The sequence below is a fragment of the Sabethes cyaneus genome, chromosome 3 (assembly GCF_943734655.1).
Source record: "Sabethes cyaneus chromosome 3, idSabCyanKW18_F2, whole genome shotgun sequence".
NCBI classification, from domain to species: domain Eukaryota; kingdom Metazoa; phylum Arthropoda; class Insecta; order Diptera; family Culicidae; genus Sabethes; species Sabethes cyaneus.
This window is the reverse complement of record NC_071355.1, coordinates 241,971,659-241,987,727: the sequence shown is the minus strand read 5'-3', so window position 1 is coordinate 241,987,727 and position 16,069 is coordinate 241,971,659. Positions and strand designations below refer to the sequence as shown.

At 41.2% G+C, this 16,069-nt stretch overlaps 2 protein-coding genes across 2 annotated transcripts; both read left to right on the top strand.

The window, feature by feature from the left end:
• The first annotated feature begins 250 nt into the window (after window positions 1-250).
• On the top strand, window positions 251-3,613 carry LOC128740977 (membrane alanyl aminopeptidase-like). The gene is made up of 5 exons (XM_053836553.1): window positions 251-1,248; window positions 1,456-1,796; window positions 1,857-1,997; window positions 2,052-3,238; window positions 3,302-3,613. The coding sequence occupies exons 1-5, from the start codon at window positions 251-253 to the stop codon at window positions 3,611-3,613; spliced, it is 2,979 nt and encodes a 992-aa protein (XP_053692528.1).
• Window positions 3,614-11,767: 8,154 nt separating this feature from the next.
• LOC128740976 (aminopeptidase N-like) lies at window positions 11,768-14,741 on the top strand. Its single transcript, XM_053836552.1, has 6 exons — window positions 11,768-12,435; window positions 12,499-13,224; window positions 13,283-13,937; window positions 13,995-14,491; window positions 14,569-14,647; window positions 14,703-14,741. The coding sequence occupies exons 1-6, from the start codon at window positions 11,768-11,770 to the stop codon at window positions 14,739-14,741; spliced, it is 2,664 nt and encodes an 887-aa protein (XP_053692527.1).
• Window positions 14,742-16,069: the final 1,328 nt, after the last annotated feature.

Genomic DNA, 16,069 nt, shown 5'->3' with positions numbered 1-16,069 from the left:
CACGGTGCGATGCGATGATGGCGATGATATGGAACGTCCGAAAAAGCTTCATTCATGTCGACAAACAATGACTACCAGCGCGTAACAAGTCAATCAAACTTAAGTATCCCGCACGATTTCCTTCAGCCCACGGTATCTTATCTGTCTTATTGGGCAGCAATTGAGCACTTATCGTCTGGTTAAGCATGCATTAAATTGAATTCGAATAGTCGCGCCGAATCAGTTCTTTGGCGAATCTGGAGCGATTAGGATGATCATCCTGAGACCGGTAATAGCAGTGTTTGGCTTGGCGCTGGCCGTCCACCAACTGGCAGCAGAACGGCCCCTGTCCAACAAGGTTGATGTTGATCCACCGCTGATAGCACCGGAGTTGTTTAGTGAGGAAGCACAGTTCGTTCCATTCCAAGATGTAGATGAAACCTACCGATTGCCGAAGACCAGCGTTCCGACTCATTACACCATTCAATTAAATACCGGAGTTCACACCGGTGATACCAAGTTCCAAGGATCGGTGGAAATTCATTTAACCGTGAAAGAGGAAACTAAGGACATAGTCGTACACAATCGTGGTCTAACTATCGAATCTGCTCAATTGGTCGTTGTGCAAGAAGCGGGTAACGTGCAATTGACTGATCCAACGTGGACCCTAGATTCCCGGGTGGAACAGCTTAGTTTCGCCAATGAGCCAGCTTTGCAACCGGGAAATTATATCTTAACTGTTACCTTCTCCGGAAGATTGGGCCTGAACGAGGATGGATTCTACCGGTCCTCCTACACCACGGATGAAGGCGCAACGGTATACCTAGCTACCACACAGTTCGAATCTACCAGCGCACGCACGGCCTTCCCCTGCTACGATGAACCCGGCCTGAAGGCTACTTTCGACGTGAGACTCATTCACCACAACAGATACACGGCTCGATCGAACATGAAGCCGGCCAGTACCGGCGCACTGGCGGATGACTATCAGGTGACGATATTCGAAAGGACCCCGGTGATGTCCACCTATTTGCTGGCGTTCGTCGTGTCCGATTTCCAGTCCCGGGGAGACGAACGGCACGAGGTGTACGCTCGGCCCAACGCGCTGGACGAAACGGATTTCGCCGTCGAGGCGGGCGGTAAAATCTTGACCGCCCTCGGTACCCACATTGGCATCGATTACTACGAACACATGCCGGAGATGAAGCAGTTTGCCATTCCCGACTTTGCCGCGGGCGCCATGGAAAACTGGGGTTTGGTTACGTATAGGTTCGTTCGTTCGTTCGTTTTTTTTTTCTTTTCGATTTGTTATCCGATCGATCGTTTGAGTGAAGGGCCTTAATCTTTAATTTGACGTTATCTGGACGTGCGACTCTAGACGATGAGCTAATAATGTGTTTTAGTGCCGTGCAATAATTCGTTTATGATCTGAGATAAGTTATGTGTTTTTCTTGTTTTTTTTCTGTCGTTTTATAGAGAGCAATACTTATTGTTCGATCCGGCTATCAGTACTTATCGGACGAAAACCAATATTGCCACTATCATTGCGCACGAATTTGCCCATCAGTGGTTTGGAAATCTGGTAAGCCCCGAATGGTGGGAGTACATTTGGCTCAATGAAGGTTTTGCTACGCTCTATGAGTACTACAGCGCTCACCTGGCGTACCCAACTGAGGGTTACTGGGAGCTGTTCAATCCGTTCGTTATTCAAGCGGCTATGGTTCCGGATGGGTTGGACTCGACGCGACCTATGACATGGAATGCTGCCACGCCTTCGGAGATTGGACGGTTGTTCGATCGTGTTGCCTACCCGAAATGTAATTTTCTTCTCGAGAAATCTATATGATTCCGATAGTAATTGATGGTTTTGATTGCAGCTGGAAGCGTGTTGAACATGATGCGTCACGTGCTTGGCGAGGACAATTGGGTTGCCGGTCTGAAGCTGTACCTAAACGAACGAAAATTTAATGGTGCCAATGTTGAACACTTGCACCAGGGCTTGCAGGCTGCCATTGAAGGTAGGAAAGTCACAAACCTTTAATTAAAAGGTTAAAATATTTGGTCGATTGCAGGCAAAACAGTGCTTCCGGCAGGAGTCACCGTCAAACAGATCATGGACAGTTGGACAACGGAGAAGGGTTATCCGGTTTTGAGTGTACGCCGGTCGTACGAAACGGGCGATGTCATCATATCGCAGGAACGTTTCATTTCCGATCGCAAGGTTCCGAACAGCAACGTTTGGATGATTCCGTACAATTTCGTGCAAAAATCGTCGGCCGATTTCTCCAACCTGAACAGTTACGATTGGTTGAGCACGAAGGCAGCTCGGTTGAAGGCTAACATTCCAGCCAACGATTGGGTTATCTTCAACAAGCAGCAAGTCGGTTTCTATCGTGTCAACTATGACGATAACAATTGGAAGCTAATCACCGAAGCCTTGCACAGCGACTACGCCAGCATCCACTATCTGAACCGTGCTCAACTGATCGATGACGCTCACTGGCTGGCCCGGTCCGGACGTCTAGACTTCGAAACGTTGCTGAATTTGATAACCTACTTGGAAAACGAAGACGCGTTCGCCCCCTGGAACGCAGCCAGCAGTGTTCTCTCATATTTGAACACCAAATTCCGAGGAACACCCGCTCAGGGTGACTTTTTGGTTATGGTAAGAAAACTCATCGCCAAGATGTACGCCAAATTGTCCGTCGATTCGGTTGCTGGTTCGGAAAAACTCCTAGACAAATACTTGAAGCAGACCATTTCAACGTGGGCCTGCTCGTCCGGCGTTGAAGATTGCCTGGACAAAACAGCCGCTGCTCTGACGAACGAAGCAGTGAACGGAGTTCGAGTGCATCCGGACATCGCCAGCGTCGTCTACTGTTACGGTCTGCACAAGGGAGGAAATACGGAATTCCAGTACCTGTACAGACAGATTTACTTCTCGCAAAACTGGGCCTACCGTACGATGCTGATCGATTCGCTGGGATGTTCGCAAGACGAAACCCTATTGAAGGAACTTTTGCAAACCGTCATTGCCGGTAACGGCGCCGGTGTGGAGATTAACTACAAATCGAGTGAACGTACACGAATCGTACAGGCAATTTACTCGGGTGGACGCCCGGGAGTGAACGCTCTCATTGATTTCCTCAAAAATCCAGACCAGGCACGGGATTTCGAGAGTCGGCTCGGAATCAACACGCTCAACAGTGTTATCGCAAATATCGCTTCACGAACGACCACCGAAGAGGAAGTCCTACAGGTAACTTAACTAATCCATTTTCATCGTTAAAAATTCTAACTTTTATTCTCTTATTCCAACCAGCTGGAAGAGCTGATAACTAGCTTGGGAGCGTACGTTACGGACAGTGTTGCCCAATCGGCTCGCAGTACCGTGAAATCCAACCAGGCTTGGCACACCGACTACGAGGGTCTTCTGATAGCGGATTACGTTAAGGAATTCGCTGACGGGGAAACGACTACCACCACGAGCGAACCCACTACTCCTGTGACCGATGATGATACGACGACCACCCAAGATCCGGCAACGACGACTCCGGAGCCGGACAGTGCCGTGTCCACGGCGATTTCAATCACGGTGCTGATTGGCAGTGTAATCGTTTCGCTGTTCAGATAGATTAGCGCAGGTAATATATATGTTTTTATTAGTCAATAAATCTTAAACGACCAATGTACCCTAATTCCTGATAAGTTATTACGACAATCAGGAACACAACATGATAAGGGAAAACAATGCGTTGCTGGCACTACTCCACACTTGTTCTCCTCATGGTCAAGTCTAAAAACTTTGAAACGGGACAAGCACAAGTTGACAATGTTAAAAAAGAAACAGCTGCCATACTTGCAAAAAAAAATATTTAGAAAATGATTCCGAAATCCTTTATATTTCCGTTGCCCGAGAACAAAATTGTGCAAATGTGTAAATTGTTTAATTATTTGATTCTGCCAACTGCCGGTGACAAATAATTTACTTTTTAACACTTCATACCAATTTTTTGGCTCAAAAGAACTCAAAATATGAGTTTATCGCCTTAAAAGGATTCTGAGTAGTTTTAACCGATATAGGGGTAATAGGGGCATAATGAGCATACGGGGCAAAATGGGCCACCGTTCGTTTGGGCATATTGGACAATCAATTTCGCTAATTTGATTAATGAACTTGTTGATAATGTTCTTAATAAGCATCTCAATAACAATCGCGTCCAAATTCGTTGACATATCTGAGATATTGAGAAAAAAACTCGAGTCGATTCAGGAATGTAAAAATACTATAAGAATTGCAATCCATAAAATAAGCTCTATAGCCATTTGTTGCGTGCTATGGACTTCTCCACTCCATATATGGTTACTATTACCAATTACTTTGTATGATTGAGATATTTTTTTGTTTTATCGCATTATTATAATTGTTTTTGATTAGCATGGCTGTAAGGGGCATAATGAACATGCCTGACAATGTATTTGTACATAACCAATAAAGGCTGGAAAGCAATATAAACATAAAAATGACACAGTCAAGTATAATGTTGCGTAATTGTAAGCAACAATCAACCCGAAAATAGCGGTTACAGAGCAAAAGTTGTGTCGTTCATCTACCTGCCACTTGAACTGCCATGTTGCATATGTTGTGCAACTGAAAAAAAAATCGTTAAATAGAAACAATCATAAAATAACCGCTGAATGAAATCAAAATAGTCACCATTTCTCTTTTCTTCTATTTGATATAATCCTTTGTTATTTTCCAGTTACTGGCTAAATTGGTAACTTTAACTAATGTGCCCATATTGCCCCGTATGGTGGCCCATTATGCCCCGTATGGTTTTTGAACGAAGCAAAAAGTATCATTTTTTAAACATTTAAATTTAATGGCTGTTCATAGTCAATCAATATTCTAACATTGATAATTTACCAAAGACATGTCAAATCGTAAGTTTATGGCAAATATTAGAATTTTGATTACGCGCTACATGTTTTATGAAGCGTTTTGCTTAGGTGGCCCATATTGCCCCTACCACCCCTATAGGCGAAAGTATTTTAGAATGTAGACGACTACCTTTGATGCACACTGTAGTGTACTGTCAGTGACATAAGTTCAAATTCTTGCTACTGCGACCAATAATGCCAACCAGCTCTAACGGGCACATTCGTGAAAATGATGTGATCAAGCTGATATTGCGACATTTGCCCCTATTTAGACTACCCCGATTTACACGATTATCACAGTCGAATCTCGCACACGATTTCGCTCAAGGCAAATGAAATGAAAAAGAAGGAAAAACAAGACGGAAAAATAAGTCAAACTCATAAGTTGGCCAAACTAAAAGCCTAGAATGTCTGATTAATAGTGTAAAATGTGATATGTTCAATTAAATGATTATCACAGTAGTGTAAATAGTCATAAAAGGGGCAATAATTATCTCGTACTTTGCTGACCATTGCTTGGGTCCATCTTATTGTTTAAAGTGTTTGAAGTATTGCTGTAGTGAGCATGAGTACAGCGGTATCCCACCGACCTTCTAAGTAGGAAAAAACCGCCGCGCAGATATCGGTTAAATAGGCATAATTTTGCAAAATTTCTTGAATGCATGGACCGACAACTGCTTGGCTCTTAGGCTATGTCGGTACCAAAATGTCCAGCAAACTGTTCTAAACAAATTTTTCAAATTGTTCATTAGAAATAAATTTTACAGACTCTAAGGATCTCAAAGTGATTGAAGCTCAGAAAGAACTGCAACACCAGATAAACGCCAAATTATCTGCAACTTCCAACAACCACCTGGGCGGAGCTTGGGAACGCGTGATATAATCAGTCAAAACGGCAATGACTAAAGCATAGTTAAACTAAAGCAAAAACTGACAACGAGGGGTTGCAGGCAGTGGTCATAGAGGCAGAAATCTCAGGTCATTAAATATCTAGCCGCAAAAATGTTAAGTACTCAAAATGAAGGTCGTTTATTTTATTTTTAAGGAAAAATAACAAAGAAATTTTTCTGATTTGGTTTTGACAAAATCTAGAACATTTCTTCAAAATATCACTCATATTTTGGATACTCAGTCATTTCGTCTTCCAACTCTTCATCGCTGTCGCATTCCGAGTTACCTGTAGTACTTCTCTGCTGTAGTTACAGCTTACTAAATCAGGTTAAAAATTTTAAGGTTCATTGTGAGCTTTAATGTACGGAAGAATACGTTATTTTGGGCACCTGTTGGAATCCATAGACTTGTTTTTCACGAAAAACTTGTTTTTACTTTGGCCGCAGCAGCATATTTATTGGCATAGACAAATTTGAACTTGCTAAGGACATTACCTTGATCAGTGGCTTTATAGAACTTTTATCCGGGATTCTGGCCATAATTCATCTTCGCGTACGTTACGTCGTGCATGAGGATGCATCCTTCGTATATCATAAGCACGTCTTTCGAACACTAGATTCTGCTTCAGTGTCCTGTCTGGTTGCCTACTGGCCCGAAAAAATCGACATCCTTCTTGCAAACGAATCTCAATGACTTCGCGATTTTTTAACCCGACTACAATAGATTTTCGTTGGTGTCCAAAATTAGTTTTCGGTTTGCGGTTTGCATGAAGCTTGTGAAAACAAAGGCCACATTCCGAAACAAATTGCTGTCGAAACAATCCAGTTCAGGCCGCTAGGAGCACTGCAGTAAAATAAACAGTGCGTCCAGATATAAATGACTCGAGCTTTATGATAAACTCAGTGTTGTTTTGGACATGTTTGTTTAAAAATGGGTTAATCACAGATGTATCTGCATATTTTTCGTTTACAATGATTCAAATATCGACATAGCTTGCAAGATTGCTTTGAATTTTCATACGTGGTAATCATGGACGCAAAAAAGGGAACTTGTGATATGTCTGCTTTTGAACATTTTTCCATCAAGTGATACAAAAAACTGGTTCTTGATAAATACTCCTTAAACTTAACCGTAAACGCACTGTAAGGACCTTTTTTTCTAGTAAAACGTTCAGTTTAAATTATATGATGGTAGCAATTTGGCGATGTAAATTACAATACAAACTACTATTCAAATATGTTGACCCTAATTTAAAACTGCGTAATTGTCACTACTTCGGAAAAATGAAGTTTTTGCAACGAACGAGGCACAAAAGCAAGCGATACTAATCCCTTGCAATAAAATACTCAGAACCTGAACACCTCAACACGATTAACGAACACCAGGCTTCATTTTGCTCATCTTCAGAGCAATCTGTTTCTCACAACGATCAAGTGCTTTCGTTTTATGTTCAACCGTTTCCTCTCCCTCCTAACGATGCCTGAATACTGTTTTCTCTTACGACCACTCATCTTGCGCAGAAGGAGTATAACGACAAGCAGAGCTAATATTTTCTTCGCACATTGGAGACACGAGACTATTCGCTCCGTGTCCCGAAGAGAATAAGCGATAAGAACTTATATGGACTGGAACGATTTGCTCCGTGACCTTGAGAGCATGCATTCGGTAGCGCTCCGGCAGAAAAAGAAAGATGAAACCAAACTGATGCTCACTCGCCGGCAGAGCAAAGCATTTGATGCACTGCAAAAACAAAACAAAACTCGTCGCATCGGAGAAGGTAACATCCGACTGAGAGAGAGCAAATCGGTTCGTCTTCTGCGCTTTGCCAGTAGAACGCCGAGAATTGAGATGTTTTGCAGAGCACGACAGTAGCCTGACGAAAACTTAGAATAATAATTTGCTAGAACAGAATTAGAACAAAATTAAATTACGAACATTGACCATTACGAAACAAATTCAAACTCTTGGCGATTTTTATGAAGACGTAGATTATAACACATTGCTGATTGGCTTACAATACCTGACAGCAAAAACCAGGAACATTGAAACCAATAAAGCATTTCCCTAAGCATCCCTAAGTTGATAAGCATTTCCTCTTACCAATGCAAATATGTAGAGATATAGGACCCTACTTGCTTCCCTCCTCCAAGTGTGCTTTTTATTTTTATGCACTTGTATATAACTCTACACACGGTCATGACGTAAACTATTTTGGAAAAAGAGAAAGTAGGGTAAGGAACGGATTAAGCAGGGCCACCTATTTTAATCAGTTAAAAATTATTGAGCTAAAAATGCGCTTCATATTCACTATTATTCATATCATTACTCATATTTTCAGAATCTTTTGAAGAATCATCTTGAATCGCTTAACCATACATGCAGTTCATACAAACACAATTTACTGTATTTTCGACAAGAAATATCATGAAATAGAAGTTTTTTGTTAAAAAACGTACATTTATCAGCTGCTGAAGACAGTCACCGCTACGGTACGGCAGCGGTAGTGAAATGACTTTATGCATTCGTGTTGCGAAAACACTGTTTCGTTTCTGAAAATAAGTATTATAGGTTTGAAACTATAATTATAATTATAGTTTTTGAGTGTTTTAATCAATTATTTAAACAAGCTTGTTTATGTTTGAACGTGTGTTTTGGATTTGTATTTTATTTGTAATTGGTGACGTGCACGAAACAACAGCCAAAGTCTGGCAGCAGCGAAAGTTGGAGGGCAGAACTAAAGTTAGCAAGAATATTGGTATGCTGATATCCCCCACTTAGTCAACCCATCGCTTGTAATAAGATAAAACAATCAGCGTTTCGCTTATACTGCTTGAAACAGGTTTTTTACCCTATCTGATTTTTACTTTTTATTTTGTCTCACGGGTTTCAGATCTTTAACTTTTGACATTTGTTTTTTCGATTTTTGTTTTTTTGGCTTTTGAAATCCGCGTTTCATTCTTGACATTTGACTTTTAATTTGTCTTTTGATTTTTGACGTTCTTATTTTTGGCTTCTTAATTTTATCTTTTAACTTAGAACATTTCACTTTAGAATTTAAACGTTTTTTTTATTCTTTGGAAATTGAATTGGACTTTTAACTTTCAACTAAAATTCTGACTATTGTGACTGACTTTTAACTTTTTAGTTTTATTTTTGCTTCGATTTTAAGTCTAATTTCAATTCTAATTTCAGTTTAATAAGTTTAATTTAAAGACCAAATTCCAGTTACATTTGAAAATTATATACCGTGACCGCTCCTAATTCTGCGCAGCTCCTAATTCTGCACATTTTTTCTTTATATAAGTGTTTTTTAACATTGTGCATAACTATGATCATTGCGTTATTTTTTTAAAAATGTCTGTTGAATATTACGCCATTATTCTCAAACGGGCCATAATATTTGAGAGCGAAATAGTTTAACGTGAAACTGAAAGTTTTTTATATGACAGAAAACATCGTCGTTAGCACCAACGCTAAGATTATCCTTCTAGAAAATTAACAAATTTATGATCGAAATTCTTTGCAATGATCAAATACCCAGCATAATTAGAAAGAATAATTAGTTTTAGTCATGTTTTAGACAAAAAGAGTGATTGCCTGCATTGCTTTCCTTAGAAAAATGCGATGCAATAATACGCAGATTTAGGCACAGATTTTTTATTCATGTTCCAAATTCTGCGCAGTAATGCATCCTACGAAGAAATCGCGAAAAAATACGCAACCTCACCCAAATGGCTGAGGTATAGAGGCATGAAAATTCAAGTAGAATCTTTAACTTGCATTGATTGGAATCCTGTGCTGTGTCTCGGGGTCCGAACCTACGAGCACCAATTCATGAAACCATGTTTTCTATTTTTTTTAATGTCCAACCTCATGGGGCAGTCAGAGAGTGAGGAAGTGGTTTCTATATGAAAACACAATTTTTAGTATTAGTCTAAAATGTAATGTTCAGTATGCAGAAAACCCGAATCAATTCGCCCTTCACGTTATCGAGAATAAAATATTTAAAATGAGGCAATCAAAATGATAACAATATTTCTTTGCCACCCGGACAGCGCAAGAAGATCGGATCATGCATTTAGTTATGATAATGGCTAATGCCGGTTTTTTTGGTGTACTTTCAGCGTATAAAGACATAAACAGCATGTCAGGAGTATTTTTTTTTTCACTTTTTGGGTGCGCAGAATTAGGAACATGAGCAAGAAAGTGCACAGAATTAGGCACCGTGGATAAGTTTACAAAACGAAAAATATACTCAATTGTTGGTCGAGTTACAATTCCCATATTTTTTACCAGATATTATAGACCGTAGCACTACACGTTGAGGCTATCCACGTTGTTAATTTAAATCTAGAATACTTAGAATAGCGGAAGAATCATAAAAATGTGTTAACTGCGCAGAATATGGTACGTTCACGGTATCTGTCTTCAAAAAAATTCATCAATTTCTGAGATAACCCTTTTATGGAAAATCGGTTTGTGAAATACTTTTTTCAGTGTAAAAATTATTTTTATTTTTTGAGTATTTTTTTATGAAAATTCAGAATATTTTCTAAAAGTCACCTACAGATCATTTTTTGTAGGTCCTGTAGTTTTCGAATTACAATGTACATTAAAACAAGAGAAAAAAATTGAGCTTTTTCCAAAAGTCTAATCTAGACTAATTTTGGAAAATTATTAAACGTCTTGCGCTTAAAAAGTCCTAATTAAATTTGTTTTGGAAAAACTATGTATGCAAAGTTGCTTATTTTCACAAAATTTCATTAAATTCTGGGTCATGCCAGCGTCTGGTCGAGTTGGCGTGAAATCCGTACGTTGAAGGCCTTTCAAAATAACACTAGAAATGTGTGTGTGTGAATTTAAAATATTCAGAAATTAAAGAACAGGGCTGGATCGAGAAGTTTCTAGGGACATTTTCTACACGGATAGAAATTTGATCTCCAAAACGAGCAAAATGACTCATGATTCCAGGTTTCTAGTTTATGACTTACAAAAATACACCATGAATAATAATCATGATATCAAAAGCTTCTTGCAGTACAACACAACGCAAAATCATGAAATGTCTGATATAGCAGTTCAGTCATGCTTTGACAGGAATCCACATTTCATGATTTCATGATTTCATTCATGGCATCGGAATCAAATTTCTTTCCGTGTAAAATTTTGGACCTCTGTCACCCAAAAATGTAGAATTATTTTGCAAAATGCCCTACTCTTTTTCATATTGAATTAATGGTCGGGAACAGAACAATCCTTCAGTTCCGCAATAGAGTAATCTATGAGCATGGAAGTTTTTAACGACCAAAAATGATTCAAAGGTGCCACGCCACAGTTTGGTGTTGCAATTAGAAGAGATTGATAAACGAATATCGCCAAGTATTGAATACTAACGACAAAATGGGTATAAATAACTTCCGCCTGGCAAGAGATTTCAGCTGATACGAACGCTTTAGGCTGTAAGGCTTTATCTAATTTCTGTTCATTTGATACCCATGCGGTGAACTAATTTTATGTAAAATTCGTTCAGAATGAAGCGGTAACAAAGTAGTTATGAGTTAGGACACTTTATTATTCGTTCTTACAATAGGTATAAAATACGGCAAAAAGATAACTTATACTTGTTGTAAGAACGACAAGTAAAGTGTCCTAACTACTTAAGATTCATACCAGTTCTTACGATGCAACTGAGATGCAACTTCACTAACAAAACGACTCAAAACGATGCGGAATGTTGCAACATTTATCAGAAAACTGACTGTTAATCTTTATTGTTCATTATGTGATCATCAATAACCTGGTACCAGTCGTCTTATCTCGAACGGTGACTGATAACTTATTTCGAAGTGTCACAAAGTTGATAAAGAAAAGCCGGTCGGTATTATCTAACACCCGTTTATTATTAACAATCTTCAATTTTCCTCCCACATTTGATCAGCAGCATTCGCCGTGTAAAATGCTAGCTAAAGTGACAATTCTTTTGCTAGGGTTCTGCATTTTCTCCGCAACCGGTCAACGATGGAGAGTGGATCGACAGAATCTTCGAAAGGACCAAATCCATCATTCACTACAAACCAGCGAAAGGAACTTCGAGTCCTACCGACTGCCGAATACAACCGTGCCAACTCACTACAATCTGTTTCTAGATAGCAACGTTCATCTGAATGACTTCACCTTCACCGGAAGCGTCCAAATCCAGATAACCATTCTGGAGAATACGAAGCAAATTGTACTGCACAGTTCCCGGAACCGAATCACCAGTGTGCGATTGTATAAATCGAACCAGTTGCAGGAGCCGTTAGACGGTGTCGACCAGGACGACGAGAAGGAGTTTCTAGTTATCAATACTAAGGCAACTCTGCTGAGAAATTCCAACTATCGACTGGTGGTTGATTTTTCCGGCGATCTCCGGGACGATATGCTCGGTTTCTATCGGTCATCCTACGTCAATGCAGAAGGATCTGTCAAGCACATTGCAGTAACTCAGTTTGCAGCGAGCTTCGCTCGGAGTGCCTTCCCCTGCTTCGATGAGCCCGGTATTAGGGCTAACTTTTCGATTAGCATCAGCTGTGGATGGGACTACAAAGCGACGTCCAATATGCCGATTCTGGGAATCACGATTCAGTAGGTGGTCTTAACCTTACCGGCCGTGTGTCGTTTCATAATCTTATTATTGGTTATTTTCAGACCAAACGAGAAAAAACTAACCGTTTTTGAGACAACGCCGCGAATGCCAACCTATCTGGTTGCATTTATGATAAGTGATTTCGTCAGCAAACGGATCACGTTGCAAGAGCCAAAGAAGCTGGAGATGTGGATTTATGCACGATCAACAGCTTACGATGAGCTGGAGCTGGGTTTACAGACAGGGGCTAAAGCAATCCGAGCAATCGAACAATACTTCGATCGAACCTATGACCTGCCAAAATTGGATCAGGTGGCCGTTCCCGATTTCTATTTTGGTGCCATGGAGAATTGGGGCTTGGTGAAGTATGGTGAATCGCATCTGCTGTTCAATGAGGAAACCGGCACTAACCTGCAGAAGGAAGATGTCACAAGCATAATCACTCACGAGTTTGTTCATCAGTTTTTCGGCAATCTTGTGACTCCACGCTGGTGGACGGATGTTTTCCTTAGCGAGGGTTTTGCCACACTGTACGAGTACTATATCGGAGCTGAGGTTGAACCCCCAATACGGTACAAAGAGATGTTCCCCGTGGAAGCTTCGCAGACGGCTTTGTATGTGGACAGTTTGCCATCCACTAGACCACTTTCGTATTACGTGGAGAACAACGCAATGTCACAGTACGATATAATTGCTTATCAAAAAGGTGGTAGCGTATTTCGTATGATGAATTATGCTCTGGGAGGATCTACTTTCCAGAGAGGTGTTCGACGTTATCTGGAAATGAAGTGAGTATTTCCTAAAGTTTGACGTCTACTGAGAAACGAATTTCTATGATTATTATAGCAAGGACAGCGCAGTGGATCCACTTGATTTATTCGACAGTCTACAATATGAAGCTCAAACTGATGCCTTACTGCCATTGAACATAACCGTGGCAACAATCATGAGTTCCTGGGTGTTCCAATCGGGTTATCCCGTAGTGACGGTGCAATACTCTCCGACTGAGCCCGAAATTATTTTTGAGCAGGAACATTTCTCAGAAGAACCCGATCCCCAACGAACTTGGTGGATTCCGATTAGCTTCGCATTGAGTAGTCAACCGGATCGGGATGAAACGCAAACCATTTTCTGGCTACCGCAGGGCACTAAACGGTTCGCGACAAGCCTGGCTATTCCGGACGATGCATTCCTATTGGCGAACCCCCACCAGACCGGATACTACCGAGTGAATTACGACAGTAATCTGTGGAACCGGTTGATCAATCAACTACGCAGGGATCACACCGTCATACCACCGGTTTCCAGAGCACAACTAATCGACGACTCGTTGAAATTGGTGCAAGCTGGAATGCTCGAACTGGACACCTGTTTTAGACTTTTCCAATATCTGACAGCGGAAGATGACTACATTCCGTGGTTTACGGCGTTCGCTTCCGACAACCTACAGTACATCAACGATGGTCTGGTGGTTGATGCGGCTGCCTACAGTGCATTACAGGTAAGACTAGAAAACTAAATATTTTCTGCTGCTAAAGCCTCCAATTTATAAATTTAGACTTTCCTGGCTCGTCTGACGGAAAAAGTCCGCCTGACGGTGGGATTCGAGGAAAGCGCGAACGAACCACACGAATATCAACGTCTGAGAGCGATGGCACTGGAGTGGAACTGCCGCATGGGATCGATGCTTTGCCGAATCGGTACGCGACAGCTCATGCAGCAGGATTTGGACCGGTCAAAGCCACTTCCTGCCTATCTGAAACACAGCGCCTACTGTGGCGGACTTATGGAAGCCACCGAGCAGGAGTTTACCGCCGTGCTGGAAGCCTATCGGGCTTCCTCCGCTGATGAGGCGGAAAGAAGGACTTATCTGTCGGCTCTTGGGTGTAGCGAGAATGAGGTATTGTTGAAAAATTATTTGTCTCTTACTTTGATTGGGCTGGACGAATTCGGCGATTGGTGGTGGATCTTCTGGTCCGTGTACTCTAGAAACAACTTTGGATATGAAGTGTTTCTTAGTTGGTTGGAAGAAAATGCGGTTAGAGTTATGGAAGTGTAAGTATTTTGTAGCTGTTTTGTAGATACGAAATGGAAGACTCTAACTCCAACTCCAAACATTTTATCGATTACAGCTATGGTGCAGTGCAGGACTTCCATTGGATTTTAGCGGATATTCAATCGAGAACCAGCTCTATAGGCAAATTTGCAGAGGTATAATTAAACTAGAATATCGGCCAACAGTGTCTAATTGTTCTTTTGTTCACAGCTCATTGCATTGTTGCAAGAGTTTAGGACAGCTGCATAAATTCGCCTTACAACAGTAAACGCTGATCGATTCTGCTTCAACGAATAAAAATATCACTTGGACTAAAGTTACTCTGGTAAATAAAACCATAAGCACAGAACGATAAAAATTGACCGAAAAAATCATTTTAAATTGCACTTTTTGAGTGAATAATTCAGAAAGCTGAGCTTTTTGTTAGAGTTTTTTGCAGGTCTCAAAACTTGCGGCTAATCTTAATATGTAATGTAAGTACTTCCGTAGCATAGAAATCATTTCAACCATTCCCAGAAACATTTAAACACACAACCGCTCATCACTGTTCAACTATTGGTCAAACTGAAACAATACCAATACAAGCTCAAAGAACGAATTACACAATCACCATTAAGTTCCGCATACTTACCAGTTTTCTGAATGTGCCAATCGATTAAAAGTATTCTACAACCCTCGAGCTTTTAACAACAACACAACAGCACAGCAAATAAACAAAAAAATTTTTTTTCTGACGTTTCGCACTGAAAACGCTGAAAACGCAGTAATCAACACAACAAAAACAGGGTGTTCAATAAGTTCGAATAGAACTTTTCATTGTTGCTTAAGTGAGATTCTGTGTATTGGTATTGGTGTCAGACTAACCGACGCGCAAGGTGTCGACTTGATGTCATTTGTTATTTGTTTACCGCGCGCGATGAAGGAGTACCGCAACGTCGTAGTAAAGTTGTTTGCGAGTGGTGAGCGACCCGGCGACATATTTCGGCGGTTGAAATCCCACGGGGTGAAGCGGAATTTCATCTATAACACCATCCGTCGGTACTGGGAGACCGTACTAGATCCGGGCGGCCGCAGCCATCAGCCATCAGCAGCCATCAAGGTGGTAAGAAAGCAGGTTCGTCGAAAAATAAACCACTGGATCCGGAAGACCGCTGTTGACCTGGATGTGTCGATCGGGGACTACCCACACCATCATGGCGAAACGCAAGGTTCACGGGGTGACGGAGGCTCCAACGAAGAACAGAGCAAAACTGATACTTTCACGGCACGCTGGTCAGGAGTTCGTGTTTTCAGATGAGTAACTCTTCATCTTGCAACAGCCGCACAATGTCCTAAATGATCGGCTATGGACGCCGACGTTGGCCAGCATCCCCCCGTCCCACATAAACATCCCGCGGTTCCAGAGCGCCGCGTCAGTGATGGTTTGGGGGGCCATATCCAAGCGTGGGAAGCTTCCACAGGTGTTTATCGACAAAAAGTGAAAATCAACGCCGCGTACTATAAAACCGAGGTTCTGGAGAAGGTCTACGGGAATGATCCTCACGCACCGGCCCACACGCGATTATCGTCCAAGCGTG